This window comes from Branchiostoma floridae, chromosome 2 (genome assembly GCF_000003815.2).
Source record: "Branchiostoma floridae strain S238N-H82 chromosome 2, Bfl_VNyyK, whole genome shotgun sequence".
Classification (NCBI taxonomy): Eukaryota; Metazoa; Chordata; class Leptocardii; order Amphioxiformes; family Branchiostomatidae; genus Branchiostoma; species Branchiostoma floridae.
The window spans coordinates 8,258,274-8,286,208 of record NC_049980.1 but is presented as its reverse complement, the minus strand read 5'-3'; the positions used below and the strand labels follow the sequence as shown (position 1 = coordinate 8,286,208).

Sequence of the window (27,935 nt, the reverse complement as noted above, 5' to 3'; positions counted from 1 at the left end):
TCCTTTTTCGGCCTTCGTGCTTTCGTGGCTGGCAAACAACATAAGCAGCTATGTATGCTAATGTTTAACAGTTTGGTTTACGTGATCACGAAAAATCGTATGTCTTTGGAATTGGTTTGACGATCCCTTTTGGATATTGATGTTTCGGTGTTCAATTTGATCTTTGACCTTCCGCTTTCGTTACGATTGTACCTTTGGCAAATAAAAGTATTCCTGCGGTGTGCACGCACTCGCCCCCATCCTAACACATGTGTTGGTGTTTTCATTGTGTGTGTGAAGAGTATGAACGCATCAACAGGCACCACACACACAAAGCTCGCACATGTACAGCAACCTGATTCCGCCAGATAAGTTGACACAAAGTGAGTCAGCAACGATTCTCTTAGATTAGTGAAAGCAAGGAGGTTATATAACCTCCTTGGTGAAAGCAATATTTCCTTGGCGTGATAAGAGACATTATAGGTAAGTAATGTTCTTCCAACCACCGCCAACTGACAGGTATAGACATGTTAGTGTACTCTCCAAGCAATGGTGTTTTCGGCAGTTTTTGACGTGTTCAGTTGGGTCTCTTTGCTGGGCTTTCTATTGTGTATTGTTTTCTTCACGTCTGTTTGGCCGGCGAACATGAAGGCTCCTGTACAAAATTGAAAGCCCCACAAAAAGGCCTAAAACACATGAAAAACAGCCGAAGCGCAACCTCTGCTTGGAGAGATACAGTATAATACACATAGTGTAATACACATCTATGTAGAATTTTTGCCCTGTAGGTGTGTAAGGTAAATATAGCTTAGTTCACGGTGATATGTACTCCCCACGCAAAAGGACTGGTTTTAACGTTGTTTTTTTATTTTATTTTGCTATGTCACCAAACCAAGTGTTTAAAGGGGAAGTTTAAACAAAAAAGAAGGCCCGACGTCAAAACCAGTCGGAAGCTCCTTGCAGAGGTTTGGGAGCAAAATTGCGGCATTGTTATGTGCCGCGTCTTTCGTCCGCCCTCCCCAACAAGGGCGGGACAAGAAAGAGGCATATGATAAAAGTCTCAAATTTTTCCCAACTGCTCGGAGCCGAATTTCTGTTTGGGGCGTAAGGGCAGGCCAGATCCCTAACTAGTCGATCCATGGTGGGTTTGATAACAAATACACATCTGTTTGGTTGGTGTGAATGAAAGGTGTAAAAGGCCCCTCCCCCTGGAGTTAATCCTCGATGTAGTTTTTCAAAACCGACGTCGGTTTTCAAAGCGATGTAGTTTTTCAAAACCGACGTCGGTTTTCAAAGCGATGTTGTTTTTTAGAATCGACGTCGGTTTTCAAAGCGATGTGGTTTTTCAAAACCGACGTCGGTGTTCAAAGCGATGTGGTTTTTGAGAACCGACGTCAGTTTTCGAAAGCGACGTGTATTTTCAAAACCGACGTCGGATTTCGAAAGAGCTTCGACGTCGGGTTTCGACGTCGGGTTTCAAAAAAGCGATGTCGGTTTTCAAACAGCGACGTTGCAACGTAAAATAACGAGCGAGAGGTGACCGTGACATCGGATACCTAAAACGTCGACCGACGCGCAACCGGGCTATCGGCCTCAAAATACAACGCTCGGAACCGCAAACTACACAATTACCTAATATTGAATTATTACATAGGTCTTCTGAGCAACGTCCTTGTGGGATCTAACAGCCTTTTAGGTTAGCGCATGTTGGAGTACGTCTCCTCATTCTGAAAGCATCAAACGTGTTACCGTGGCGCTTTCATGACTAAGCTTGAAGCTTGTATCTGATTATCAGGGCGCCATCATCGCGTTTGACGTCCTACTGATCCTACTGGCCCTCCTGGAGCTCGGCCTGGCCATCGCCACCTCCGTCATGACGTGTTATGCGATCTGTCCGGGCTGCACCGAGGGGAGTACGGACAATTGTACCTGCTGTGATACATGTAACAACAGTGGATACCAGGTAATGACCCTGTCGTTCAATCTGAAACAATATTTTAATTTTAACTGAACTTCGGTAGGGAGCTTGCCCGCAAGTAAAGAAAGACGACAAAAATTAAGTCCCTCTCTGACCATGCCCATGCCAGAATTGTAGAAGCAAATGGTACTTATCAGAACTAAAAGAAAATAACAATCGTACCCGACATGTCTTAATCGCTTTGTGTACTACCTGCTTGTGTACAACAGCGATGAAAGGACAAGATTTCCATTGTATTCTAGAAACATTGTCATCTATAAGATTTGCTTTTCTCTTCAACAGTTACGTTCGAAGTTTAGATTCATCTGCAATAACCGTCATTTCAGGCACCAGCAGTTGCCTACCAGGTGGGAGCAGACGGCAGACTGGTCCAGATACCCGGCCAGTACGTCATGCAGGGGGGACAGCCCATCGCCATGACACCGTTCCCTCCAAACCAGCCACAATACGCCACGGCCCTTCCCCCTGGAGCCGCGGCCCAACAGCCCCTACTCGTCACACAGACACCTGCCAACATGGCTGCTGCCCAGGGGACCGCTGGGGCCGTTCAGGTTCCCAAGCCACAAGGGAACGTTGTGTTTGTCCCGGTGCAGGGTGTCGCTCCTGCAGCACATCAGTATCATGTAGCACCAGCGATGCCAGCAGGTGGGCACGGTGCGTTTGGGACAGTAAAGTGGAAACCATAAAGTAAAGGACAATAGAAAACCAGTGGATTTTGAAACGTAGAGGAGAGAGTCTAATATTTCAGAAATCAATTACAAAGCTGCACCTGATACACACATGTGTACTTCTTATTTAACTATGTGAACTTTTAACATGTTATGAATATTCACACATTTTGCTTCAGGTAACGTGCAGTACGTCATCGCCACGTCAACAGCCCAAGCGGCAGGTCAGCAGCCGTTACAGTCCGTACCACAGGTGCAGTTCCAGCAGCCCAGCCAGGCCGCGCCCTACCCGCACCCAGGACAACAGCAGCCAACCCTACCCCAGGGACAATTCTCTGCCCCACCCACGGGACCTTCCCCTCCCCCCAGCTACCAGCCTGCTGATCCTGACGCTCGTGGCGCTACAAACCAGGCCATGACGACAGAGCAGGACGATGTGCCTCTCATCGAAGATTGAGCGGGCACCTCGAGATCTGTAATCCGAAGACCACCCCCAGTGAAACCATAGGCTATACTCTCTTTCACCATCTAACGTAAACAAGACTGGCAATAGAAATATTATTGCCATGACGACGATTGAGGGGAACAACAATACAGCTCAAATCAGAAATAGACTGGAACTTCCCTGTCGCACTATCCCTGGCACAAAATACGAGCCCACCTGTAACATAAACCTACGGCGAGCAGAAATGTACTATCCCTGGTACAGCACAATCGTCTGTCAGTAACCTAATACCTGGCACTACAGTGTGTAGTGGAGAATAAAAAATAAGGAAGAACCAACTGTTTCCAGCACTTCCGTCCTTGAATTACTTTCTTGCACCTAACCCACATGGCTGTCCTACTTCGTAAAATTCCAGTCCTTGGATAGTATAATAGGCCTTGAACAATTATATTTGGCTCTGAATATGATAACCATTTGGATGCCATCGATGCAGATCATGACCTCTATATGAAGTATTTCCTGTCTGCCTGTGGCGTATGGCTTGAACAAGCTCTAGAAAAGAAAATGTACCCTTCATAACATAACATAACATAACATAACATAACATGACATAACATGACATAACATAACAACAAAGACAACGTGATCCATTGTGCAGAGTTTCCCTGTCTACCGCTTAAGTTTCAAAGGACAAATTCCTCCAGGGAGCCAGTGTGACCTACATCCCACCATTGCATACCAGAGATACATCTGGAACAGATTTGTGGGTGGGGGGGGGGGGTGCTTGCATACCCAGCATACTGTATTCCTGTGGAAAAATGCCTGTGCAATTCCTAGAATTTTTGCAGACTGATCGCAATATATACCACTTGACGACTCCCCTGAGGCGTCGTCAAAAATATAGTGTCTTAAAACTAAACTTTGAGATGTGACACGAATAGCATGTTGAGTTCTTCATGCAGATTTTGAAATACAAATGGAGCAAGACAGCATAGAGACTTTATTACGCAACTATTGTTATGTCAAATCTAACAAGAGCTCAGCTTTAAGTGTTACACGATAACAGACAATGATAGTACGATTCTAGGACGATCCTAATATATGAAAATCTAAAGACATGAAAGGAGCTTGTTCCATCCATGTAATGGATAAATCATTGCGGCACTTGGAATGGACTCTGCAGCACCTTATACTCTAATTTCAAAAATAGTAAATAACGGGAATAAACACAAGTTTGATGTTTTTTCTTACCCTTTATACTGTCTTGAGTTTGAAAGGGAACCAAAGTCACCATTATCAAGTGGCTTTTCTTCTCTCTTTTTTTTTTCAATCTCTCGGGTCCTGTTCATTGAAATAAGGTAAATCTCTTCATATTTATGCCATGCTGAGTTCCCTTGTAATTTGATATCACATATTTGAAAATGCTGAAGCAACGAATCGATCGAGGCAATGTACGTGTCACAAATGCCAAAGTTCCACAGCAACAAGTGGGTGGAGGCACTTAAGGACGTTGACCTTCGACCCTATTACACGCACCAGTGGGTCACGGAGGCCCAACGCAGGGGAAATTCTATCAACTACCGACGTCGCAATACATCGTTACACCAGAACTGGTGGAAGGTGAGGTCAAGGTGTAGCTGGTCTCAGGTTATAATTAGTTAATAGACTCTCTACACACATATAGCTCGTGTAATTACCTTCGCAAAAGGTTATGGGTTGGGCAGCCAGTGGCTTGTGTACGTTCGTCTGTCTGTTGCCTCTTTTGACAGTATTTCTATACTATTTCTTCTAGTATATACATTGTGTCTTATTCAGTTTATGCAGCCTAATGGCGTCTAGATCGATTGCAATAGGTTTTATATTTGATGCGTTGGTCTGTTGCGATACGAACTGGAAATGGTAAGATTTCTGGGCTCCTGGTTTTCAATGGCACTGTAGCAGAACGTTCCTGTTTTGATATGCCGTGTAGTGGACCTTTTTAGTGGCTTTTAATGTTAGGAGAGAGTGGTGTAGCACTGTAGGTTTGGGCATCTTTGCTCACGATAGGACTTTCATACTTTAAACAAGTGTTTTTTGGGTCTAATCATGCTGATATATTTTTGAACACGAGGATGTTATTTTCATAATGAGAAGCATTGTATATACGTCGAAATGGTTGACACCATTTGACAAGTGTGTGAGACAATGAGGAACTCGAGTTACAAAGTTCATTCACTGATTAACTACTCACTAAGCACATGGCTGTGCGGTGGTGTTATTTGGGGTCAGAGGGTGTGAAATATTTTTTTCATATTGGGCCCAGGACTCGGCTCTTTTTGTGGTGTGGATATTAGACACGAGATGTGTTGAAATTAATCAAACACCCAAATGTGAAAAATCAAAAGAGAAAATTTAGTCACGGCGTTCTTGTCATCATGTGCCGTCTTCCCAATGACGGCAGTCAAATGAACGACAGCAGGAAGGCAGCTCTGAAAGCCTGAGCAAAGTTCATTATCCAGTTCATACAAGATATGATTTTTAAATATCTCTCCTCTGCCTTTTACCAATTTGTCGTTCAGCTTTCTTAAGAGTTGCAATCGCCAGATTGAAGATTGTGCTATGATATGACAAGAGCTCACATGATGAAATATTTACCCAAAAAAAATATATATATAATATATAATATATAATATACGTAGTATCATATTGTGTGTGCTATTGAATAATTTCTCTCTGAAATCTCATGTTCTTTCCAGAACCATGCATATGTTCCAGCAACCCCGCCCTACTCCAAAATGTTTTGGCGGGAATACCGTCAAAGCGTTGTCTATCACACAGATAGTGTGTGGATCCGTGGTCATACTATTGGGCATCGCTATCATCATACCGGGTAGCGCGCTCTTCCGGACTGGATATCCGATCTGGACCGGAGCGTTGGTAAGCTTAAGAATATACAATGTTAACCCTTACATGTATGTTTTCATATTTACGATTTTAATTCTATACGAGGGTATGTATGGAGCTCTATTTTTAAATTCATGATCACAACATAATGACCCCTTGTTGTACCCTTATTAATTAGTTTCTCGCCACTGGAATCATCGGCATCTTCGCCGCGAAACGCAAGACCAAATGTATGGTAAGTTCACATTTATTGTTGCAAAATATCTACTGAATTCATGAACATTACGGGCAGCAGTACTGGTGTTATTTACATACATAACCTGTTTGTATAGGCTCCAATGAGTATGGGTAATGTACTCATATGCATCAAGTAATTCAGATGTCAGTATAATCGTTTAAATGATGACGCGGCGCAGTGGCAAAATATAACGGTCGAGTCAGGTGCCAGCCCGCTCACTTCGTGAGCCTGTCGTTTTTTACGTCGAGATCGAAGTTGCATCGTGAAGATATAGTTCTGTTGCTGTAAAAATGTATCTTATACGGTAACTAACAGTTATAGTTGGATATACTTCTGTAGTTTGTTATCATTTACATGTATGACGTTTTACTCTTGTGTACAGATCATACCTCTGATGATTCTATCCATCCTCTCGTCCATCCTGGCGGGAACCGTTACCCTCGTCCTTGCGGCCATCGCACTTTCATATGATGTCTGGATATGGTGCGATCATTTTCCAGGCAGTGAATGTCCAACGGTAAACTAGTTTCCATACACATACGAGTGAATTAACACCGATGCTTTGACAGAAAGCACATCGCGCATTGTAATATACAGCAGCACAGTCATAATCATAAGATAAGTCAAATCGCCATAATGATGAATTATAGGTCTAGATTTCTGAGTAATGTCCTTGTGGGATCTAACCGTCTGTAGTTTAGTGAATATTGGAGTACCTTTCATCATCCTGAAAGCATCAAACGTGGTACTGTAGCGCTTTTATGACGAGACTTGTATCTGATTATCAGGGCGCCATCATCACGTTTGACGTCCTGCTGATCCTACTGGCGCTCCTGGAGCTGGGCCTGGCCATCGCCACCTCTGTCATGACGTGTTATGCGATCTGTCCGGGCTGCACCGAGGGAAGTACGGACAATTGTACCTGCTGTGATACATGTAACAACAGTGGCTACCAGGTAATGTCTCGCCCTTTGAAGCTGAGACAATATTTTAATTTTAGCTGAAATTCGGAAGGGAGCTTGCCGATAAGTATAGAAAGACGACAAAAATTAAGACACTCTCTGACCATGTCAGAATGGTAGAAGCAAAAGTTATCTATGACAACTAAAAGAATCCGTTCCCCGATATATGTCGTAATCACTTTGTGTATATTTGTTGTAACAGGTGAAAGGACAAGATTTCCAAGTTGAACGTACTCTAGTAGGAACTTTGTCGCCTATAAGATTCTCTTTGCTCTTTAACAGTTACGTTCGAAGTTTAAATTCATCTGCAATAACTGTCATTTCAGGCACCAGCAGTTGCCTACCAGGTGGGAGCAGACGGTAGACTGGTCCAGATACCCGGCCAGTACGTCATGCAGGGGGGACAGCCCATCGCCATGACACCGTTCCCTCCAAACCAGCCGCAATACGCCACGGCCCTTCCCTCTGGAGCTGCGGCCCAACAGCCCCTACTCGTCACACAGACACCTGGCAACATGGCTGCTGCTCAGGGGAACGCTGGGGCCGGGCAGGGTCCCAAACCAGAAGGGAACGTCGTGTTTGTCCCGGTGCAGGGTGTCCCTCCTGCACCACTTCAGCACCAAGTAGCACCACCGATATCAACAGGTGGGCAAGGTAAGTTTGGGACAGTAAAGTGGAAACCTTAACCCTAATGCCACATAGGGAGGAGAGATTCAGACATCTTAACCATTAATCACACAGCTGAAACTAAAACGTACACATGTCTACTATGGAGATACTCCTATTTCAACCAGATGAACTTTTAACATGTTATTTTGCTCCAGCCAACATGCAGTACGTCATCGCCACGTCAACACCAGCGGCAGGTCAGCAGCCGCTACAGTCCGTGCCACAGGTTCAGTTCCAGCAACCCAGCCAGGCCGCGACCTACCCGCACCCACCACAACTCCAGCCACAACAGCAGCCAACCGTACCCCAGGGACAAGTCTCTGCCCCACCCACGGGATCCTCCCCTCCCCCCAGCTACCAGCTGCAGCCCGCTGAGCCTGACGCTCGTGGCGCTGCAAACCAGGCCATGCCGACTGAACAAGACGATGTGCCTCTCATCGAAGATTAAATGGCACCTCGAGATCCGTAACCCGAAGACCACGTCTACTGAAGCCATAGGCTCTATTATCATCATCTAACGCAATGATATATATACTTCTGATACTTCCAGAAGTGTCATGAGTAGCATGTTCTTCATACAGATTGAAATACACATGAAGCAAGACAGCATAGAGACTTTCTTACGCAATATTTGTTATGTCAACTCTTAGAAGAGCACTGTTTTACACGATGACAGAGACGATGATTCTATGACGAACGTGCTATAAGAAGATGTGCTTGTTCCATCCATGTAATGGATGACATTGGAACGTTAAACATGTGATTGAAAAATCCTTGCGGCACCTTGTAATGGACTCTGCAGCACCACATACTCATATTTTGAAAAGGATTTACGTCAACACAAGCTTTATGTTTTTTTTACAATTTCTATTGTCATGAGTTCGACAAGGAAACCAGAGTCGTTATTGTCAAGTGTCTTTTTCGCTTTTTTTATCTCTCAGCTCCTGTTCATTGAAATAAGGTATACCGCTTCATATGTATGTCATTTGTAAGAATCGGAGCAACATACTGAGTTCCCTTGTCATTTGACATCACCTATTTGAAAATGTTGAAGCAACAAATCGATTGAGGCAATGTACGTGTCACAAATACCAAAGTTGCACAACAACAAGTGGGAGGCACGTAAGGACGTTGACCTTCGACCCTATCACATACACCAGTGGGTGAGGCCCAACGCAGGGGAACATTCTTTAAGTTGCTGACGTCGCAGTGCATCGTTACACCAGGTAAACGTTAAAAATGCGCTTCTTTCCGTCTAGTGTACAGTTATACTGCCGGCTCACTGATCTGATGGTGTGTAATATGTAGTGATATACAAACCAACTTTGATAGACTGTAGGGTATTCACGACGTGCACTTTGGAGCAGTTGTTCTACTAGTACTAAATACAGTACTGAGTCAAGTCTTCATTTTGTCAGAACATACATTGGGTACTCGTAGAGCTGGTGGAACGAGGTAAAGGTGTAATCCCAGGTTAGTTAGACTATCTACACACACATACAGCTGATCAGAAAGGTTATATCTTGGGCAGCCAGCGGCTTGTGTATGTGCGTCTATATGCCTATTGGTTACCAAATAACTCAAGTACGTCTGAATCGATTGGTTTTGTATTTGGTACGTTGGTAGGTTGTGACAAAAACTGGAAATGGTTAGATTTGTGGGCTCCTCATGGAGGCTTTCCATGGCACTATAACAGAACTTGCGGTTATGATATGCCGTGTACTGGATCTTTTTGGTGGCTTTTATATGATAGGAAAGAGGGTGTAGGTTTGGGCATCTTTGCTTAAGATAGGACATCGTACTTTGAACAAGTGTTGTTTGGGTCTAAAGGATAATCAACTAATATGACTTATGTACATGAGAATGATATTTTCATAATCAACGAGAAGCATGTATATAATACGTCACTCGAAAAAGCTAACATCATTCGACGAATGTATGAGACTGTGCGTGGAACTCTAGTCACTAAGTTCATACACTGATTAACTACAAGTACACGTCACGAATCACATGCTGTGTGGCGGTGTTATTTGGGGTCATCCAGTGTAAGCATTTTTCATCCCCGGACCTTTTTACTTTTAGTGTTGTGAATATTAGAGTACACGAATCAATCTATACCCTGGGAGCCAGACAGGACCGGGTAGCTAGCGAGTTTTGTTCGGGGAGCCAAGACAGTCAGCCCGCCGATCTCACATTAGTGCTCCGGGGAATTTAAGCCCGAAGGAGTTATCGCTACCCTTATCGGACTTAAACTCCCCGGGCGCTAATAGCAGATAGGCGGGCCTGACTGTCTTGGGCCTCCGAATAAACTATCCTAGCTGCCCGATCCCGGCTGGCCCCCAGGGTAGAATCAATCTCTCCTCCACTTTGTACCAATTTGTCGAAGGTTTTCAATTTCCCATGCCATGATGAGAGTTACAAACGTTGTACAATGACCTGAGCGGTTGATCACATGATGCAATATTCAAATGTTTGAAATCTCATATTTGATAATTTCTCCCTGTGTGTAATCTCATATTCTTCCAGAATCATGCACATGTTCCAGCAACCCCGCCCTACTCCAAAATGTTTTGGCGGGAACACCGTCAAAGCGTTGTCTATCACACAGATAGTGTGTGGATCCCTGGCCATACTACTGGGCATCGCTATCATCATACCGGGCAGTGAGCTCTTCCGAACTGGGTATCCTGTCTGGACCGGGGCGTTGGTAAGAATGTACAATGTTAACCCTTTTGTTTTCATAGTCACGACTTTGCCTTTTATGCGAGGTTATGTATGGAGTTCTATTTTAAACTTCACAACACAACGATATTCTCATTCGTATTGTCATGACAGATCCCTTTGTTGTACCCTTAGTTCCTCTCTACAGGAATAATCGGCATCTTTGCGGCGAAACGCAAGACCAAATGTATGGTAAGTTCACAATTATTGTTGCAAAGTATCCACTTAATATCCCGTGCTATTTACAAACGTTTGCTTATATGGGCCCCTAAGAGGATGGGTCATGTACTCATCAAGTAATTCAGATGTCAGTAAAGATGTTTAAATGTTGACGCTGCGCAGTGGCAAAATAACAGCGGTCGAGTCAGGGGCGAGCCCGCTTACCTTGTGGGTCTATCGCTTCTACGTCCAGATCGAAGTTCCATCGTGACGACATAGTTCCGTTGCTCTACAAACGTATTTTTGTACGGAAAGAGGTGACTGAACACACCTCTGCATTTTGTTATGATTTATGTCGTGGTACTCTTTGTGTACAGATCATACCTCTAATGGTTCTGTCCATCTTCTCGTCAATCTTCGCGGGAACCGTTACCCTCGTCCTTGCGGCCATCGCACTTTCAAATGATGTCTGGGGATGGTGCTGGAATTTTCCAGGCAGTGAATGTCCAACGGTAAACCGTTTTCCATACCCATACCCATACAAGTGAATTGACACAGATGCTTTGACAGAAAGCACATCGCGTATACAGCAACACAGTCATGATATAAGTCAAATGGCCATAATGATGAATTATAGGTCTAGACTTCTGAGTATCGTCCTTTAGGGATCTAACCGCCATTAGTTTAGTGCATATTGGAGTGTGCCTCCTCATGCTAAAAGCATCAAACGCGATGCTGTGGCGCTTTTATGACGAGACTTGTATCTGATTATCAGGGCGCCATCATCGCGTTTGACGTCCTGCTGATCCTACTGGCCCTCCTGGAGCTGGGCCTGGCCATCGCCACCTCCGTCATGACGTGTTATGCGATCTGTCCGGGCTGCACCGAGGGAAGTACGGACAGTTGTACCTGCTGTGATACATGTAACAACAGTGGATACCAGGTAATGTCTCGCATTTTAACGCACTACATAGGAATTGTAAAGAAAGAGGACTGTCAGCACAAAAAGACGTTCCAAAATGAACTGTCAAACACCCGATCTAACATATGTTGCTCTGCATGCTATCTGGACTAACAGTGATGAAGGGACAAGATTTTCATTCGCAGGAACATCTCTTCTGCAGTACCACCTAAAGAATCCAGGTTTGCTTTACTCTTTACGCTCAAACTTGATTCGTCTGTATTTGATATCTTTCAGGCACCAGCAGTCGCCTATCAGATGGGAGCAGACGGCAGACTGGTCCAGATACCCGGCCAGTACGTCATGCAGGGGGGACAGCCCATCACCATGACATCGTTCCCTCCAAGCCAGCCCCAACACGCCACGGCCGCGGCCCAACAACCCCTACTCATCACACAGACACCTGTAAATATGGCTGCTGCCCAGGCAAACGCTGGGGTCGGGCAGAGTCCCAAGCCACAAGGGAACGTTGTGTTTGTCCCGGTGCAGGGTGTCCCTCCTGCACCACGTCAGCACCAAGTACAAAATGTAGCACCGCCGATGTCACCAGGTGGGCAAGGTAAGTTTGGGACAACAATAGAAACCATTATACCACACGGAGGAGAAATTTTAATATCTCAGTTATTAATTACAAAACTGCACCTGAAACACGTGTACGATCGAAATACCTCTTATTTAACGTTGTGAAATTTTAACATGTTATTGATACAGACATATTTTGCTTCAGGTAACATGCAGTATGTCATCGCCACGTCCACACCCACAGCCCAAGCGGCAGGTCAGCAGCCGCTACAGTCCGTGCCACAGGTTCAGTTCCAGCAGCCCAGCCAGGCCGCGCCCTACCCGCACCCACCACAACTCCAGCCACAACAGCAGCCAACCGTACCCCATGGACAAGCCTCTGCCCCACCCACGGGATCCTCCCCTCCCCCCAGCTACCAGCCTGCTGAGCCTGACGCTCGTGGCGTTGTAAACCAGGCCATGCCGACTGAGCAAGACGACGAGCCTCTCATCGAAGATTAAGCGAATGAGATTCGTAATCCGAAGACCATGCCCAGTGAAACCATAACGTTAGGTTCTACTCGCTTATATAGTGTCTTAAACTTTACGTACTGAAATGTATTGTCATCATGATTAGATCGAAAAGACAACTTTCAGACATGACATGAATAGCATGTTCTTCACACAGATTTTGACTGATACAAATGGAGCAAGACAGCAAAGAGACTGAATTGCGCAACCGTTATTATGTCAAATCTAAGAAGAGCTCGGCTTTAATGTTGGTTTACGTATAACACGTATACACGATAACAGAAAATGATAGTACGATTCTAGGACGAACACACTATTGTATACGAAAATTTATAGAAATGAAATGTTCCATCCATGTAATGGGGGACATTAGAAGTTACAATTGATAAATTGTAAATGGTGATATCTCGACTTACAGAGAGATAAATAGTGGAGTACCACAGGGTAGCTGTTTGGGTCCACTGTTGTTCTGCGTATATACTAACGACTTACCCGCAGTGGTAAAACACTGTGACGTAGTAATGTACGCAGACGATACAACTCCATCTGCTGCAGGGCCAGCATAGCAGAGGTACAAGCCACTCTTCAAGCCGAACTTACCCATATTAATAACTGGGTTCAAGCTAACAGACTGGTGCTCAATGTTGACAAGACCAAATCTATGGTCATTGGAAGTCGTTACAAACTAAAACAAAAACCAGCCTTGCAGCTTTCGATGAGCAACAAAATGATAGAACAGGTTGAGCAGGCTAAGCTTCTAGGAATGTTGATGGACCAGCAGTTAACCTGGGCTCAACATCTGGACAAAGTAACATCTAAAATGGCACGCGCACTAGCAGCACTGGCTAAATCTCGGGACTTCTTTACTAGTGACACGTTAAAAACTGTTGCACAAACACTTGTTCTGAGTCACATGGATTATTGTGCATGTCTTCTGTCTGCGAGTTCCCAATCTCATTTAAATAAACTACAGACATTGCAAAATAAGGCTGCCAGGCTAGTACTTAATGCAAAGTACACTTCTAACACTGATGACTTACATAGAAAACTGAACTGGCCAAAGGTAAACGAACGACTTTATACCCGAACCCTCACTATGTTCCACAAACAGCTAAGAAACCAGAAGCTACCTACAAAAGACTACATGCAATCAAAAATACCCACCGACACAACACCCGACTAGGGGGGGGGGGGGGGGGAGATTAAGATTGCCCAAACCCAAAACTTCTGCTGCTACCAGGACTTTCCTTTACAGGTGTGTTAAATCCTGCAACTCATTACCACAACACTTCAAATCAGCCACACCGTCCATGTTCAAAAAGCACATCAAAGACATGCAGACTAAATACACAGACACAAACTTACAAACCTCTGCAGCACTGGTGGTAAGACATTTATTGACAACTATGTATATAGAATTAATGTTTAGAATATTTGATACTGACCTCTGACCTCTCAGCTACTCGATCTCACAACTACATTTACTTTTATTTTAAGAATAAGGTTTTGCGGTAATGTCTTCCTTTAAGTATAACGTTAAGTGTATATTTAGGTTGGTTGGATAGGTTGTGAATTAAGGTGTAAATAGTCTCAATGTTCTGTTAATGTATTGTGTTAAGTGTTTGTCTTAAGACTCCAGGAAGATTAGTGACGCATTGTCAGAATTGTACATGTATTCACTAATGGAGATCTTTTCAATAAACAATAAACAATAAATCCTTGCCACACACCGTGGATTGGACTCTGCAGCATCACGTACTCTTGTTTCAAAAAGACTGAATAACGGCAACACAAGTGTTATGTTTTCTTACGGTTTATACTATAATGAGTTGAAAAAGGGAACCAAAGTCGCCATTTTCAAGTGGTTTATTTGGTCTTTTTATCTCTTTAGGCCCTGTTCATTAGAACAAGGTACATGTAGATCGCTTCATATTTATCTCATGTGAAACAGACACAAAGAATTTTGACAGAGAAATTTTGATTTCCCTTGTAATTTGATATCATATATTTGAAAAACGTTGAAGCAACGAATCGATCGAGGCAATGTACGTGTCACAAATACCCGAAAGTTGCACAGCAACAAGTGTACGTAAGGACGTTGACCTTCGACCCTATCACACACTGACCGCTGAGTGAGGCCCAACTCAGGAAATTCTCGCAGTCCATCGTTACACCAGGTAAACGTTAAAACCTGCGCTTCTTTCCGTCTAGCTATAGTGTATAAATATAGTACCAGCTCACTGATCTGTTGGTGTGCAGTGTCGTGTAGAGTGAAAGGCAAAGCAACGTACGTTTTCAGTGGTAGACTATACTATGAAACGTGAATGTTAGAATATTCACGACGTGCACTTCAGTGAATCAGTCGTTAACTAACTAGTCTCCATTTTGCCAGAACAATTTCCATGGGTTCATAGAACTGGCGGAAGTCGAGGTAAAGGTGAAGTCTCAGGCTAGTTAGACTATCTACACACACCACAGCTTGTGGTAGTACCTTCGCCAGAAAGGTTTTGATAATATATCTTGGGCAGCCAGCGGCTTGTGTATGTGCGACTGTTGGCTACCAAATAACTCAACTAGTAGTGGTGTGACAGCGATCTCGCCCCCCCGGGGGCGAAATCACTAGCGATCTCGCCCCCCCCCCCCGGGGGGCGCTGAAATCGCTAGCGATCTCGCCCTCCCCGGCTAGTGATCTCGCCCCCCTACCTCGCCCCCCTTTAGCGATTTCGCCCCCCCCCCCAAAAAAACGGGTTTACATGACATTTTAAAAGTTGATTGGTATAAATCACAAAATGCAGTTTCAGAATGATATAAGTACACGAGTTTGATACATAACTCCATTCATAGTATCAATATTAACGTAATTACATGGTAATAAGATAGTTGAACTTGTTTCAGACAAGGAGGGTTGGGTCCCTTGTATTCCCTTTTTTGCATATACTTGAGTCTTGACATAAGATGTATTTCATTGTATTCACCTGTCCTCAAACAACCTATATATCTCCAATATGAAGTCTCTACCATGAAGTGACAACAAAAGAACTATGTAATGTCTTTATTAATTATGCAAATATTAGGTATTGATTAGAATAACGCACATTTTGGTATATGCACCTGGCCAAGGGATATCTTCACCTCCAACATGACTGTTTTTTCTAGTATTTAGGAACTGATGCATTTACCCGTGTTTCTTAAGACTGGTACTTTACCAGTGTTTGTGTAGCATTTAGCAACAGCTATATCAACTTGCGCGTAGATAGTGTTTATAATGAGAAACTATTATTCACGTGTGTTTTTGTTAGTGCTTTGGAAATGTTTCCAGCACAAGAAAGAAAACACTGTGACAAATTGAAAACATATAGCTGACGTATTCCGTACCATAGACGGTGTTGATTTATACGTTCGCAGTAGCACTGTTTTTATGCCACCTCAGCTGCAAAAATTGTCTTTTTCATTTCAATGTCATGTTTGCACCGAACAATATAGTATCGACTTTCGAGGTATGACAGGCATCTTACGGTACAGTAATAAGGTGCCATAAGGTACCAGGTAACACACCATACACGTTACTCCCCAGGTGCAGTATAGTACCAGGTAGCGCACCTGTAATATGTAGTAACCAGCTGCTCTTTGGGGGGGGGGGCGAAAACGCTAAAGGGGGGCGAAATCGCTGTCACAGGGGTCTCTTTTGATGGTATTTCTATAATGTTTCGTGGAGTATATAATGTGTCTTATCCCGTTTATGCAGCTTCATGGCGTCTAGATCGATTGGTTTAATATTTGGTATGTTGGTAGGTTGTCAGGCGGCTTTCCATGGCACTGTAACAGAACTTCCGGTTATGATATACCGTGTTTTGGATCTAAGATGGTGGCTTTTAATGATAGGAGAGAGTGATAGCGCTGGTGCATGCAGGCTTGGGTATCTTTCTTAGGACATACTTTGAACATCTGTGGGTGTAGAGACTACTCGACTGACATGATACTTTCATAATCAATGAGAAGCACTGTACATACATGATACGTCACTCGAAATGGTTAACACCATTTGACGGGTGTATTAGACTGTGCGTGGAAGTCTAGTCACTAAGTTCGTACACTGATTAACTACAAGCACACGTCACGAATCACATGCTGTGTGATCGTACTATGACCAGAACAGTTAGTCACCTGATGCAATATTTACATGCTTCAAATTTCATATTCAATAATATCTCCCCGGAATCTCATGTTTTTCCAGCACCATGCATATGTTCCAGCAACCCCGCCCTACTCCAAAATGTTTTAGCGGCAACACCGTCAAAGCGTTGTCTATCACACAGATAGTGTGTGGATCAGCGGCCATACTATTGGGCATCGCCATCATCATACCGGGAAGTGGACTCTTCGTCATAGGGTATCCTATCTGGACCGGGGCGTTGGTGAGAATATACAATGTTAACCGTTTTGTTTTCATATTCACAACTTTGCATTTTACACCAGGGTACGTGCATGTATGGCGCTCTATTTTTGAATTCACAACACAATGATATTCTCCTTCATCATATTGTCATGATAGATCCCCTTGTTGTACCTTTAGTTCCTCTCTACTGGAATCATCGGCATCTTTGCGGCGAAACGCAAGACCAAATGTATGGTAAGTTCACATTTATTGTTGCAAAGTATCCACTGAACAGGTGCGAACCCGCTCACCTTTGTGGGCCTGTCGCTTTAACGTCCAGATCTATGTTGCGTCATGACGATATTGTTCCATTGCTGTAAAATTTTGGTAAGGTAAATAACAGCTATGGCTAAAATCACACCCCCTCTGCACTATAGTTTGTCATGATCATTTTTGTTTACTCATTATGTACAGATCATACCTCTGATGGTCCTGTCCATCCTTTCGTCCATCCTGGCGGGAACCGTTACCCTCGTCATCGCGGCCATCGCACTTTCAAGTGATGTCTGGGGATGGTGCTGGAATTTTCCACTTAGTGAATGTCCAACGGTAAGTCATTGTCCATGCCCATACGAGTGAATTAACATTCATTTTTGACAGCTAGCACATCGTGCATAGTAACAAATAACCATAATGTTCAATCACATGCATGGCCATAAGGCCACTTTGTTAGTGATACCAGTCTACCATACTAGTGCCACTTTTACTATGCCAGTACATGCCTTTAATTTTTTTTGTTCTTGAATACAGGAATGAATGCCTCGTTGGTTGTGATACCACGTTTTGTTCCCTTTAGGTCTTGTTACAACATTTATGGTGTCTGCCCATCTTGCTGTGGCCTGATGATGAATCATTCCATAGGTCTGCTGAGTAACGTCCTTGTGGGATCTAACCGCCTTTAGTTTAGTACATATTAGAGTACGTCTCCTCATAATCAAAGCATCAAACGCGATGCTGTGGCGCTTTTATGACGACGCTTGCATCTGATTATCAGGGCGCCATCATCGCGTTTGACGTCCTGCTGATCCTACTGGCCCTCCTGGAGCTGGGCCTGGCCATCGCCACCTCCGTCATGACGTGTTATGCGATCTGTCCGGGCTGCACCGAGGGAAGTACGGACAGTTGTACCTGCTGTGATACATGTAACAACAGTGGCTACCAGGTGATGTCTCGCATTTTAACGCTTAGACAACATTTTACTGGAAGGGAGCTTGCCCGTAAGGAAGCTTGCCCGTAAGTACAGAAAGACGACAAAAATTAAGACACTATCAGACTAAGTCAGAATGCTAGAAGCAAAAGGAATACATCATAACTAAAAGAAAAATAGCAATCATACCTGACATGCCTTAATTGCTTTGGGTACTATGCGTTGTAACAGCGATGAAAAGACAAGATTTTCATTCTATTCTAGGTATTGGCCATCTATAAGATTTGCTTCGCTCTTTAACATTTACGTTCGAAGTTTATATTCACCTGCAGTAACTGTTATTCCAGGCACCAGCAGTTGCCTATCAGGTGGGAGCAGACGGCAGACTGGTCCAGATACCCGGCCAGTACGTCATGCAGGGGGGACAGCCCATCGTCATGACACCGTTCCCTCCAAACCAGCCACAATACGCCACGGCCCTTCCCTCAGGAACCACGGCCCTTCCCTCTGGAGCCGCGGTCCAACAACCCCTACTCGTCACACAGACACCTGCCAACATGGCTGCTGCCGCTGGGGCCGGGCAGGGTCCCAAGCCACAAGGGAACGTTGTGTTTGTCCCGGTGCAGGGTGTCGCTCCTGCAGCACATCAGTATCATGTAGCACCGCCGATGTCAACAGGTGGGCACGGTACGTTTGGGACAGTGGAAACCATAAAGTAAGGGACAGTTAAATAGAAAACCACGGGATTCTGAAACGTGGAGGAGATATTCTATAGCTAATATCTAAGATATCTTTTACAAAGCTGTAACTGAAACACACATGTGTAACTCTTATTTAACTATGCGAACTTTTGACATGTTATGAATATACTCATATTTCGCTTCAGGAAACGCGCAATATGTCATCGCCACACCCACAGCACAAGCGGCAGGTCAGCAGTCGCTACAGTCCGTACCACAGGTTCAGTTCCAGCAGCCCAGCCAGGCCGCGCCCTACCCGCACCCAGCACAACTCCAGCCACAACAGCATCCAACCGTACCCCAGGGACAAGCCTCTGCCCCACCCACGGGACCTTCCCCTCCCCCCAGCTACCAGCCTGATGATCCTGACGCTCGTGGCGTTGCAAACCAGGCCATGCCGACTGAGCAAGACGACGAGCCTCTCATTGAAGATTAAGCGGAAACCTCGAGATCTGTAATCCGAAGACCATGCCCAGTGAAACCATAGACTATACTCTCTTTCATCATCTAACGTAATAATATATATAGTGTCTTTAGGTACAAAATAACGTAATAATTTAGTGTATTTATGCACAAACTAAACTTTCAGACGTGACATGAATAGCATGTTGAGTTCTTCATACAGATTTTGAAATACATGTGTACAAATGGAGCAAGACAGCATAGAGACTTTATTACGCAACTATTTATGTCAAATCTAAGAAGAGCTCGGCTTTAACTGTTGATTTACACGATGATAGACAATGATAGTACAATTCTAGGACGATCCTAGTATATGAAAATCTAAAGACATGAAAGGTGCTTGTTCCTTCCATCTAATGGGAGACATTAGAACGTTAAACATATGATTGATAAATCATTGCGGCACTTGGAATGGACTCTACAGCACCTTATAGTCTAATTTCAAAAAGAGTAGATAGCGGGAATAAACATAAGTTTGATGTTTTTCTTACCCTTTATATTGTCATGAGTTTGAAAAGGAAACCAAAGTCGCCATTACCAAGTGGCTTTTTTTTGCTTTTTTTTTATCTCTCAGCTCCTGTTCATTGAAATAAGGTATACCGCATCATATCTATGCCATGTGTAAGAATCGGAGCAACATACTGAGTTCCCTTGTCGTTTGACATTACATATTTGAAAATGTTGAAGCAACAAATCGATCGAGGCAATGTACGTGTCACAAATACCAAAGTTGCACAACAACAAGTGGAAGGCACGTAAGGGCGTTGACCTTCGACCCTATTACACACACCAGTGGGTGAGACCCAACGCAGGGGAACATTCTTTAAGTTGCTGACGTCGCAGTGCATCGTTACACTAGGTAAAACGTTAAAAAATGCGCTTCTTTCTGTTTAGTGTACAATTATACTACCGGCTCACTGATCTGATGGTGTGTAATATGTAGTGATATACAAACCAACTTTGATAGACTGTAGGGTATTTACGACGTGCACGTTGGCGCAGTTGTTCTACTAGTACTAAATACAGTACTGAGTCAATGCTTCATTTTGTCAGAACATACATTGGGTACTCATAGAGCTGGTGGAACGAGGTAAAGGTGTAATCCCAGGTTAGTTAGACTATCTACACACACATACAGCTTATCAGAAAGGTTATATCTTGGGCAGCCAGCGGCTTGTGTATGTGCGTCTATGTCTATTAGTTACCAAATAACTCAAGTACGTCTGAATCGATTGGTTTTGTATTTGGTACGTTGGTAGGTTGTGACAAAAAAAAGGAAATGGATAGATTTGTGGGCTCCTCATGGAGGCTTTCCATGGCACTATAACAGAACTTGCGGTTATGATATGCCGTGTACTGGATCTTTTTGGTGGCTTTTATATGATAGGAAAGAGGGTGTAGGTTTGGGCATCTTTGCTTAAGATAGGACATCGTACTTTGAACAAGTGTTGTTTGGGTCTAAAGGATAATCAACTAATATGACTTATGTACATGAGAATGTTATTTTCATAATCAACGAGAAGCATGTATATAATACGTCACTCGAAAAAGGTAACATCATTCGACGAATGTATGAGACTGTGCGTGGAACTCTAGTCATAAAGTTCATACACTGATTAACTACAAGTACACGTCACGAATCACATGCTGTGCGGCGGTGTTATTTGGGGTCAGCCAGTGTAAGCATTTTTCATCCTTTTTACTTTTGGTGTTGTGAATATTAGAGTACACGAATCAATCTCTCCTCCGGATCCACTTTGTACCAATTTGTCGAAGGCTTTCAATTTTCCCATGTCATGATGAGAGTTGCAATCGTTGTACAGTGACCAGAGCGGTTGATCACCTGATGCAATATTTGAATGTTTGAAATCTCATATTTAATAATTTCTCCCTGTGTGCAATCTCATGTTCTTCCAGAACCATGCATATGTTCCAGCAACCCCGCCCTACTCCAAAATGTTTTGGCGGGAACACCGTCAAGGCGTTGTCTATCACACAGATAGTGTGTGGATCCCTGGCCATACTACTGGGCATCGCCATCATCATACCGGGCAGTCAGTTCTCCTGGACTGGGTATCCTATCTGGACCGGAGCGTTTGTAAGAATATACAATGTTAACCCTTTAGAGTCCATTCCAAGACACCGTGCGGATGTTTGTGGCCATTGTTTAGAATTGATTTTAAAGATTTGTAATTATATGTCTAGGACATTTGATACTTCAGAAATATTTCTAACACTGTTTCAACTTTATAAATATTTCCCTGGTCCTGTAAAACTTTAGAAATATTCATCGTGTGGAATTGGATACTTCTAATGGTTTCTAAATAATGATAACAGCATTCTACCATTATTTACCATTTTCTACCATTTTTTGTAAATGGTTCAGTGGCCTGGGAAGATAGCAATTCACACATCCTTGCAAAGTATGGTTGGGTGCCATGCAACAATGGCCCACACAAAGGATCCACCAGTGCCCAGCAGTGAAATCTAAAAATATACAGATACAACAATGGGGCTTACTTTTATGGGGGCAATAAACTAATTTAACCATTTGGCGAGGTTTACCATTTTTTGTAAATATTTGTAAACATCAAATAATCACACAGAGGTTTCACAATTATTCTAAATAAAGATATTTTTGTACAGTTACTTTCAAAATGTTTCTAAAATATTCAAAGGAATTCAAATATATGAGTACTTTCTCAGTCAATTTTTTAAAAATAATTTAATTATTGTGGCTCAGATATTCTTTTATTCAAAATAATTCAGACTAATTATAAATATCGCCTAAAAACCCTCATGGTGTCTTGGAATGGACTCTAGTCTCATATTCACGTCTTTGCCTTTTATACGAGATTATGTGTGGAGCTCTATTTCTAAATTCACAACACAATGATATTCTCCTTCATCATATTGTCATTATAGATCCCCTTGTTGTATCTTTAGTTCCTCTCTACTGGAATCATTGGCATCTTTGCGGCGAAACGCAAGACCAACTGTATGGTAAGTTAGCCTTTTTGTTGCAAAATATCCACTGAACATGACGGTCAGCAGTGCTTTTCACATTCGTTACCTGCTTATATAGTCTCCTAAGAGGATGAGCTATGTACCCATCTATAGAAGTGGAGAACTTCAGTGACTGTTTAGATGATGACGAAGCGCAATGGCAACTTGTCGAGTCAGGTACGATCCCGCTCACTTTGTGAACCTGTCGTTTATACGTCCAGATCTGAGTTAGTACATCATTATGATATTGGTCCTTTGCTGTAAATTTTTGTTAAGGTAAATAACAGCTATGGCTGAATCAACTCCCCTATGCACCATAGTGTCTCATGATCATTTTTGTTTCTCATTATGCACAGATCATACCTTTGATGGTTCTGTCCGTCCTCTCGTCCATCCTGGCGGGAACCGCTACCCTCGTCCTTGCGGCCATCGCACTTTCATCAAATGATGTCTGGGGATGGTGCTGGAATATTTTTCCAAGAAGTGAATGTCCAATGGTAAACCATTTTCCATACCCATACAAAGGAATTAACACCAATGCGTTGACAGAAATCACATCGCATATCGTAATATACAGCAGCACAGCCATGATATAAGTCAAATGGCCATAATGATGTGACTGAGTAACGTCCTTGTGGGATATAACCGTCTGTAGTTTAGTGCATATTGGAATACCTCTTATCATCCTGAAAGCAGCAAACGTGATACTGTGGCGCTTTTATGACGAGACCTGTATCTGATTATCAGGGCGCCATCATCACGTTTGACGTCCTGCTGATCCTCCTGGCCCTCCTGGAGCTGGGCCTGGCCATCGCCACCTCCGTCATGACGTGTTATGCGATCTGTCCGGGCTGCACCGAGGGGAGTACGGTGGTATGGTAGAAGCAAAATCACAACTAAAAGAAAATAAAAAGCGTACCCCGACAAAGGGTAAGACTTCCATTGTATTCTAGAAACATTGTCATCTATAAGGTTTGTTCGCTCATCTGCAGTAACTGTTATTCCAGGCACCAGCAGTTGCCTACCAGGTCGGAGCAGACGGCAGACTGGTCCAGATACCCGGCCAGTACGTCATGCAGGGGGGACAGCCCATCGCCATGACACCGTTCCCTCCAAACCAGCCACAATACGCCACGGCCCTTCCTTCTGGAGCCGCGTCCCTACCCTCAGGTGCCGTGGCCCAACAACCCCTACTCGTCACACAGACACCTGGCAACATGGCTGCTGCCCAGGGGACCGCTGGGGCCGGGCAGGGTCCCAAGCCAGAAGGGAACATTGTGTTTGTCCCGGTGCAGGGTGTCGCTCCTGCACCACGTCAGCACCAAGTAGAACCACCGGTGGCGATATCAACAGGTGGGCATGGTAAGTTTTGGACAGCAAAACACCCGGAGGAGAGAGTTTGATATCAATATTAGTTATAAATCTGCAACTAAAACTTGCACATGTCTGCCATTGAGTTCCTTATAAACGTATGACAGATTATCAATATACACATGTTTTGCTTCAGGTAACATGCAGTATGTCATATGCACGTCCACACCCACAGCCCAAGCGGCAGGTCAGCAGCCGCTACAGTCCGTACCACAGGTTCAGTTCCAGCAGCCCAGCCAGGCCGCGCCCTACCCGCACCCAGCACAACTCCAGCCACAACAGCAGCCAACCGTACCCCAGGGACAAGTCTCTGCCACACCCACGGGATTCTCCCCTCCCCCCAGCTACCAGCCTACTGAGCCTGACGCCCGTGGTGTTGTAAACCAGGCCATGACGACAGAGCAAGACGATGTGCCTCTCATCGAAGATTAAGCGGGTACTTAGTACCTTTTCAAGGAGATCCGTGATCCGAAGACCATGCCCAGTGAAACCATGTAATTAGGTTCTACAGCATTTCCTCATCTAATACAATAAAGGCTATTAGCATTGATCATCTAAGGCATATTGCACCTTAGCACTTTCATCATTATTAGACAAGACAACTTTCAGAAGTGACATGCTAGTAGCATGTTCTTCATACAGAATTTGTAATGCAAACCCTGCGAGGCAACATATAGACTTCTTGTGTTTAACCATAGAAATATGAATAGCAACAATGTCTGTAACGTTTGATGAACTGTTACCGAAACACTTGAAGCATGATGATCGCGGGCGCTGAAGGAAGAATTCTAGAAAGAAACAAAGTACAGTGACTTAAATCAAATTATTAGAAGAGCGCCTCTATCAAACAAAACGTAGACAGTCAGTCGATGTTGATTAAAAGAATGACAGACCACGGTAGTGCGGTTCTATGAAGAATATACTGTAAGAAAACTGAACAAGTTGAAGGTTCTTGTTCTTGTTCCATCCATGCAGTGGGAGACATAATATGTTAAACATTGGCAGAAGAGAAATTTCTAGGTAATGGACCTCTTCCACAGCTACAGATAGCATCTTCACGTAATTGTTGCCAACAGTGGCTTTTTTTTTTGCAGCATTAACTTCTGGCTAATTAGTTACCCATGTATTATTTTTTTTAATGATGGAACAAATCCTTTCTGCAGTGGTGGTTTCAGAATGAACCACCTAACGTTTCCTAGCAATTCAGGTTGCCAATCTGTTTTGATGAAGTCTGTAATACAATGCGTTATGCAGTAAGCAAGGGTTGGTGTTATCATTCTGGAGCGGGTACTGGTGGGAACAACAGATACCACTGTTTCCACAGGCAGGATTGTCATAGTGCTACTGCTGATCAAATCACTTGACTGCATTTATCTTCGATAAGTCTAGGAGTCAGTATCTTCAAACGCGTTTCATATTAGGTGACGAATATACCTGTATCGCGTTTGAAGAGTGCAAATGTTTCAGAGATAGTACAGTGCTAATTTTCTTCCAACACAAAGGTACTGGAGTACACGGATCAAATTTTCCCAGTCGCCTTCTTCCTGAAGCTTCTTTGGATCAATACTGAAGATCAATCACTTCAGAACATAAACTCACGGGAGTAACAGACAAGTGATCTTATTAACATGTGATCTTGCAGATACGAGACGTCAGTAATTTATCAAACGTGTCTCTCTGTTCAATGATGGCTGGAATACTCTGATGTATGTGGCCTCCTTTATAACAGAGATAACTGCAGTCCTGGCGGTGAAATAACACTTTGTGTATCACTTGTTAATCACTATAGGTGTATTTACTATTACAGATATTGCTTCTGAAAACACCTGTCTGAATAAAGCGCGTGATTAGTACATTTTTGGTTGGCAAAGTTAAAGAGCTAAGCTAGTATAAACAGTGTGATTGACGTGCTGATCTATACCTAAAATTTGACAATCATGGTCACTACCTCTGGTTTCCGCCAGGGGGCGCTGACCTTTCAACCTACGCATGACGTCAGACAAGTAGTCCGCCTTCCTCCCAGCTGTGACGCCAGATACCAGGTACGTAGTACTCCTTTTAGTATGTCTCGCGTTTGCCATGATTATGAACGAAATGTGTGTAAACTGGTCTCTAAAGCAGTCATTGTAGTATAAAGAGGAAGTATGGTTCACAAAAGCCAAAAATTAACGCAACAGGAAAGGGACTGAACAAACAACAGTCAACGCGGAAGTAAATGTGACGTTGGTAACTTATCACGCAGTTCGTCACATTTGCTCAGTCTGTACAATGTTTCAAATTGTTGTAGTGGGTAGCATATTTGTGAAGTCATGTCTCTAGTATAGACTTGGAAAAGTTGTATACTCGATTCAGATTCAGATATACCGGACCGTGTTGAGAAGAACATTTGATTAGTTTTTAATTAGCATCGTAATACATTGCTAGATGACGGCTTACATGTTCGTTTAGGCATGAACAACCAAGGCTAAAACATTTTAAACAAAGACAACCAGAACAACATTTGTAACCGTACTCGAAACTAGGTGTAATGATAATCATCACCGTGTAATCATTACATTCTGTAAGGTATATTCAAACTCAGTAAAACAGTACCGACGACAAAGTAAACAACGTAGTGAATGTGTTTGTCAATGGTTCAGTCCCACCTGCATGAATGGATTCCATTGTAGAGAGGCGTGGTGAGGTCAAGTGAGGGCAACCCTGTTCTTAACTTACAGCTAGCAGGGTGCGAGGCTATTACAAACGATTCTTGTCATAAGTTGCGCAGTAGCAATTATAGTACCGTAACTAATAGTGTTAGCTAAAACGATGTCAGAGTACTTTTTAGTATAATGTTTCCTGAGCATAACAACGTAATTCACTAGTAAGAGGTAAAAGATTTCGTCTATTAGTGAAAAATGTGATAGCACCCCTCTATCACATTGATTCAATGGTAAGAGGTAAATGATTGTGTCTTCTAGTTCAATTTAAGAATGTGATGGAACCTCTCTATCACATTAATTAACTTAAGAGGATAATTCCGGTCCAAATGTACTACTGGTGAAATAATGTGATATGATTGTGACAACCACTATCACGGTTTTCAACTGAAAAAGGTTTTGAACTAAAAGGGTATAATATGATAAATAGACAGCACTCTCCCTCTTTCTCCAGAGGTTAGAACCGCCATGTGCCAGCAGCAGCAGCCCGCTCGCACGCCGAAATGTTTCGGCAACTCCGCCGCCAAAGCCCTGTCCATCACCCAGGTAGTGTGCGGAGGTCTGGCCATCGTCCTGGGCATCGTTATCATCGTGCTTCGGGCTGGGAGCAGCTACACTGGGTATCCGATATGGATTGGAGCCCTGGTAAGGCCTTGATTGAACATCGCACGTGCACTCTGTGATAGATGATGTGTTGATACATAACGTTAACAGCTCAAAGTATGCAATAGATTTGCTTGGGCAGTGTACGCAGACACTACATTCCAACATGCCGAGTGATGGTCGGGTTGCAACTTTGGTCAGTCCATCGATTTATATCATTGGGCAAGGACAGTATCCGCGGGAGTTTCACGCCTGTATCAGGATCTCTTCCTTACTTTGTCATGGAGTTTAGAGGAATATTGAACAGACGTAAAAGAGTGATAACAAACTATGACGGCTATGACACTTAGCCTGTGCTGTTGGCAGCTGATACGCGATGTTCATACGCCATTGGGCTTGTTACTTGCGTTTTCTGTTGATCTACGTCTTTGTTTCTTTGTTTTCACGCCAAGTTCCTTTCTACCGGGATCGTCGGCATATTCGCGGCGGTCCGCAAGACTACATGCATGGTGAGTCAAACACTTTGTTGATAACTTCCTCCGGGAGAAGTGTAAACTATGAAGCAAAATGAAAATAGAAATAGGTTATATGCTTAAGCTAGGGACACCTTATTGGTATGACGGAAGCTATTCAGTTTCCATCTCTTTGACTTTGACATCCTATCATGACAAAATCATTTCTCAAAAGACAGTATCAAGTAACTACATTCATATTCAACCGAAGGCAACAAATCGTAATACACTAAACTTCAATGAAAATATAACCTGTTCGTGCGTT

The 27,935-nt window shown here is 43.5% G+C and overlaps 3 protein-coding genes across 12 annotated transcripts in view; all 3 read left to right on the top strand.

The window, feature by feature from the left end:
• The window catches only part of LOC118409394 (mediator of RNA polymerase II transcription subunit 25-like), a 56,773-nt gene extending 36,753 nt beyond the window's left edge, over positions 1-20,020 (top strand). The window contains exons 1-7 of one of the 10 annotated variants that reach the window (XM_035810389.1): positions 8,267-9,048; positions 10,349-10,529; positions 10,679-10,735; positions 11,080-11,214; positions 11,478-11,645; positions 18,625-18,964; positions 19,164-20,020. In XM_035810389.1, the coding sequence (XP_035666282.1) occupies positions 10,353-10,529; positions 10,679-10,735; positions 11,080-11,214; positions 11,478-11,645; positions 18,625-18,964; positions 19,164-19,453 (1,167 nt within the window). In that variant the 5' untranslated portion in view covers positions 8,267-9,048; positions 10,349-10,352 and the 3' untranslated portion in view covers positions 19,454-20,020. Of the gene's footprint in view, positions 1-6,573; positions 6,709-6,979; positions 7,148-7,479; positions 7,808-7,977; positions 9,049-10,348; positions 10,530-10,678; positions 10,736-11,079; positions 11,215-11,477; positions 11,646-12,390; positions 13,683-18,624; positions 18,965-19,163 lie in introns of those variants that run through there. The other 9 variants (XM_035810398.1, XM_035810391.1, XM_035810394.1 and 6 more) reach the window with 9 other exon arrangements.
• LOC118409396 lies at positions 14,857-25,113 on the top strand. Its single transcript, XM_035810399.1, has 7 exons — positions 14,857-14,872; positions 21,397-21,577; positions 22,426-22,482; positions 22,842-22,982; positions 23,233-23,358; positions 23,493-23,847; positions 23,993-25,113. Exons 2-7 carry the CDS (start codon positions 21,401-21,403, stop codon positions 24,286-24,288), a joined length of 1,152 nt encoding a protein of 383 aa, XP_035666292.1. The 5' UTR covers positions 14,857-14,872; positions 21,397-21,400; the 3' UTR covers positions 24,289-25,113.
• Positions 25,114-25,802: 689 nt separating this feature from the next.
• The window catches only part of LOC118409393 (mediator of RNA polymerase II transcription subunit 15-like), a 4,393-nt gene continuing 2,260 nt past the window's right edge, over positions 25,803-27,935 (top strand). Inside the window, exons 1-3 of the mRNA XM_035810386.1 lie at positions 25,803-25,898; positions 27,010-27,200; positions 27,611-27,667. Coding sequence (XP_035666279.1) covers positions 27,024-27,200; positions 27,611-27,667 — 234 coding nt within the window. The 5' untranslated portion in view covers positions 25,803-25,898; positions 27,010-27,023. The remainder of the gene's footprint in view (positions 25,899-27,009; positions 27,201-27,610; positions 27,668-27,935) is intronic.

Bases quoted from the DNA above. Each gene is read 5' to 3' on its own strand.
- LOC118409396 (XM_035810399.1), top strand. From the start codon at position 21,401: ATGCATATGTTCCAGCAACCCCGCCCTACTCCAAAATGTTTTGGCGGG. The intron at 21,578-22,425 runs GTAAGAATATAC...TTGTATCTTTAG, and splicing joins CTATCTGGACCGGAGCGTTT to TTCCTCTCTACTGGAATCAT. The intron at 22,483-22,841 runs GTAAGTTAGCCT...CATTATGCACAG, and splicing joins AACGCAAGACCAACTGTATG to ATCATACCTTTGATGGTTCT.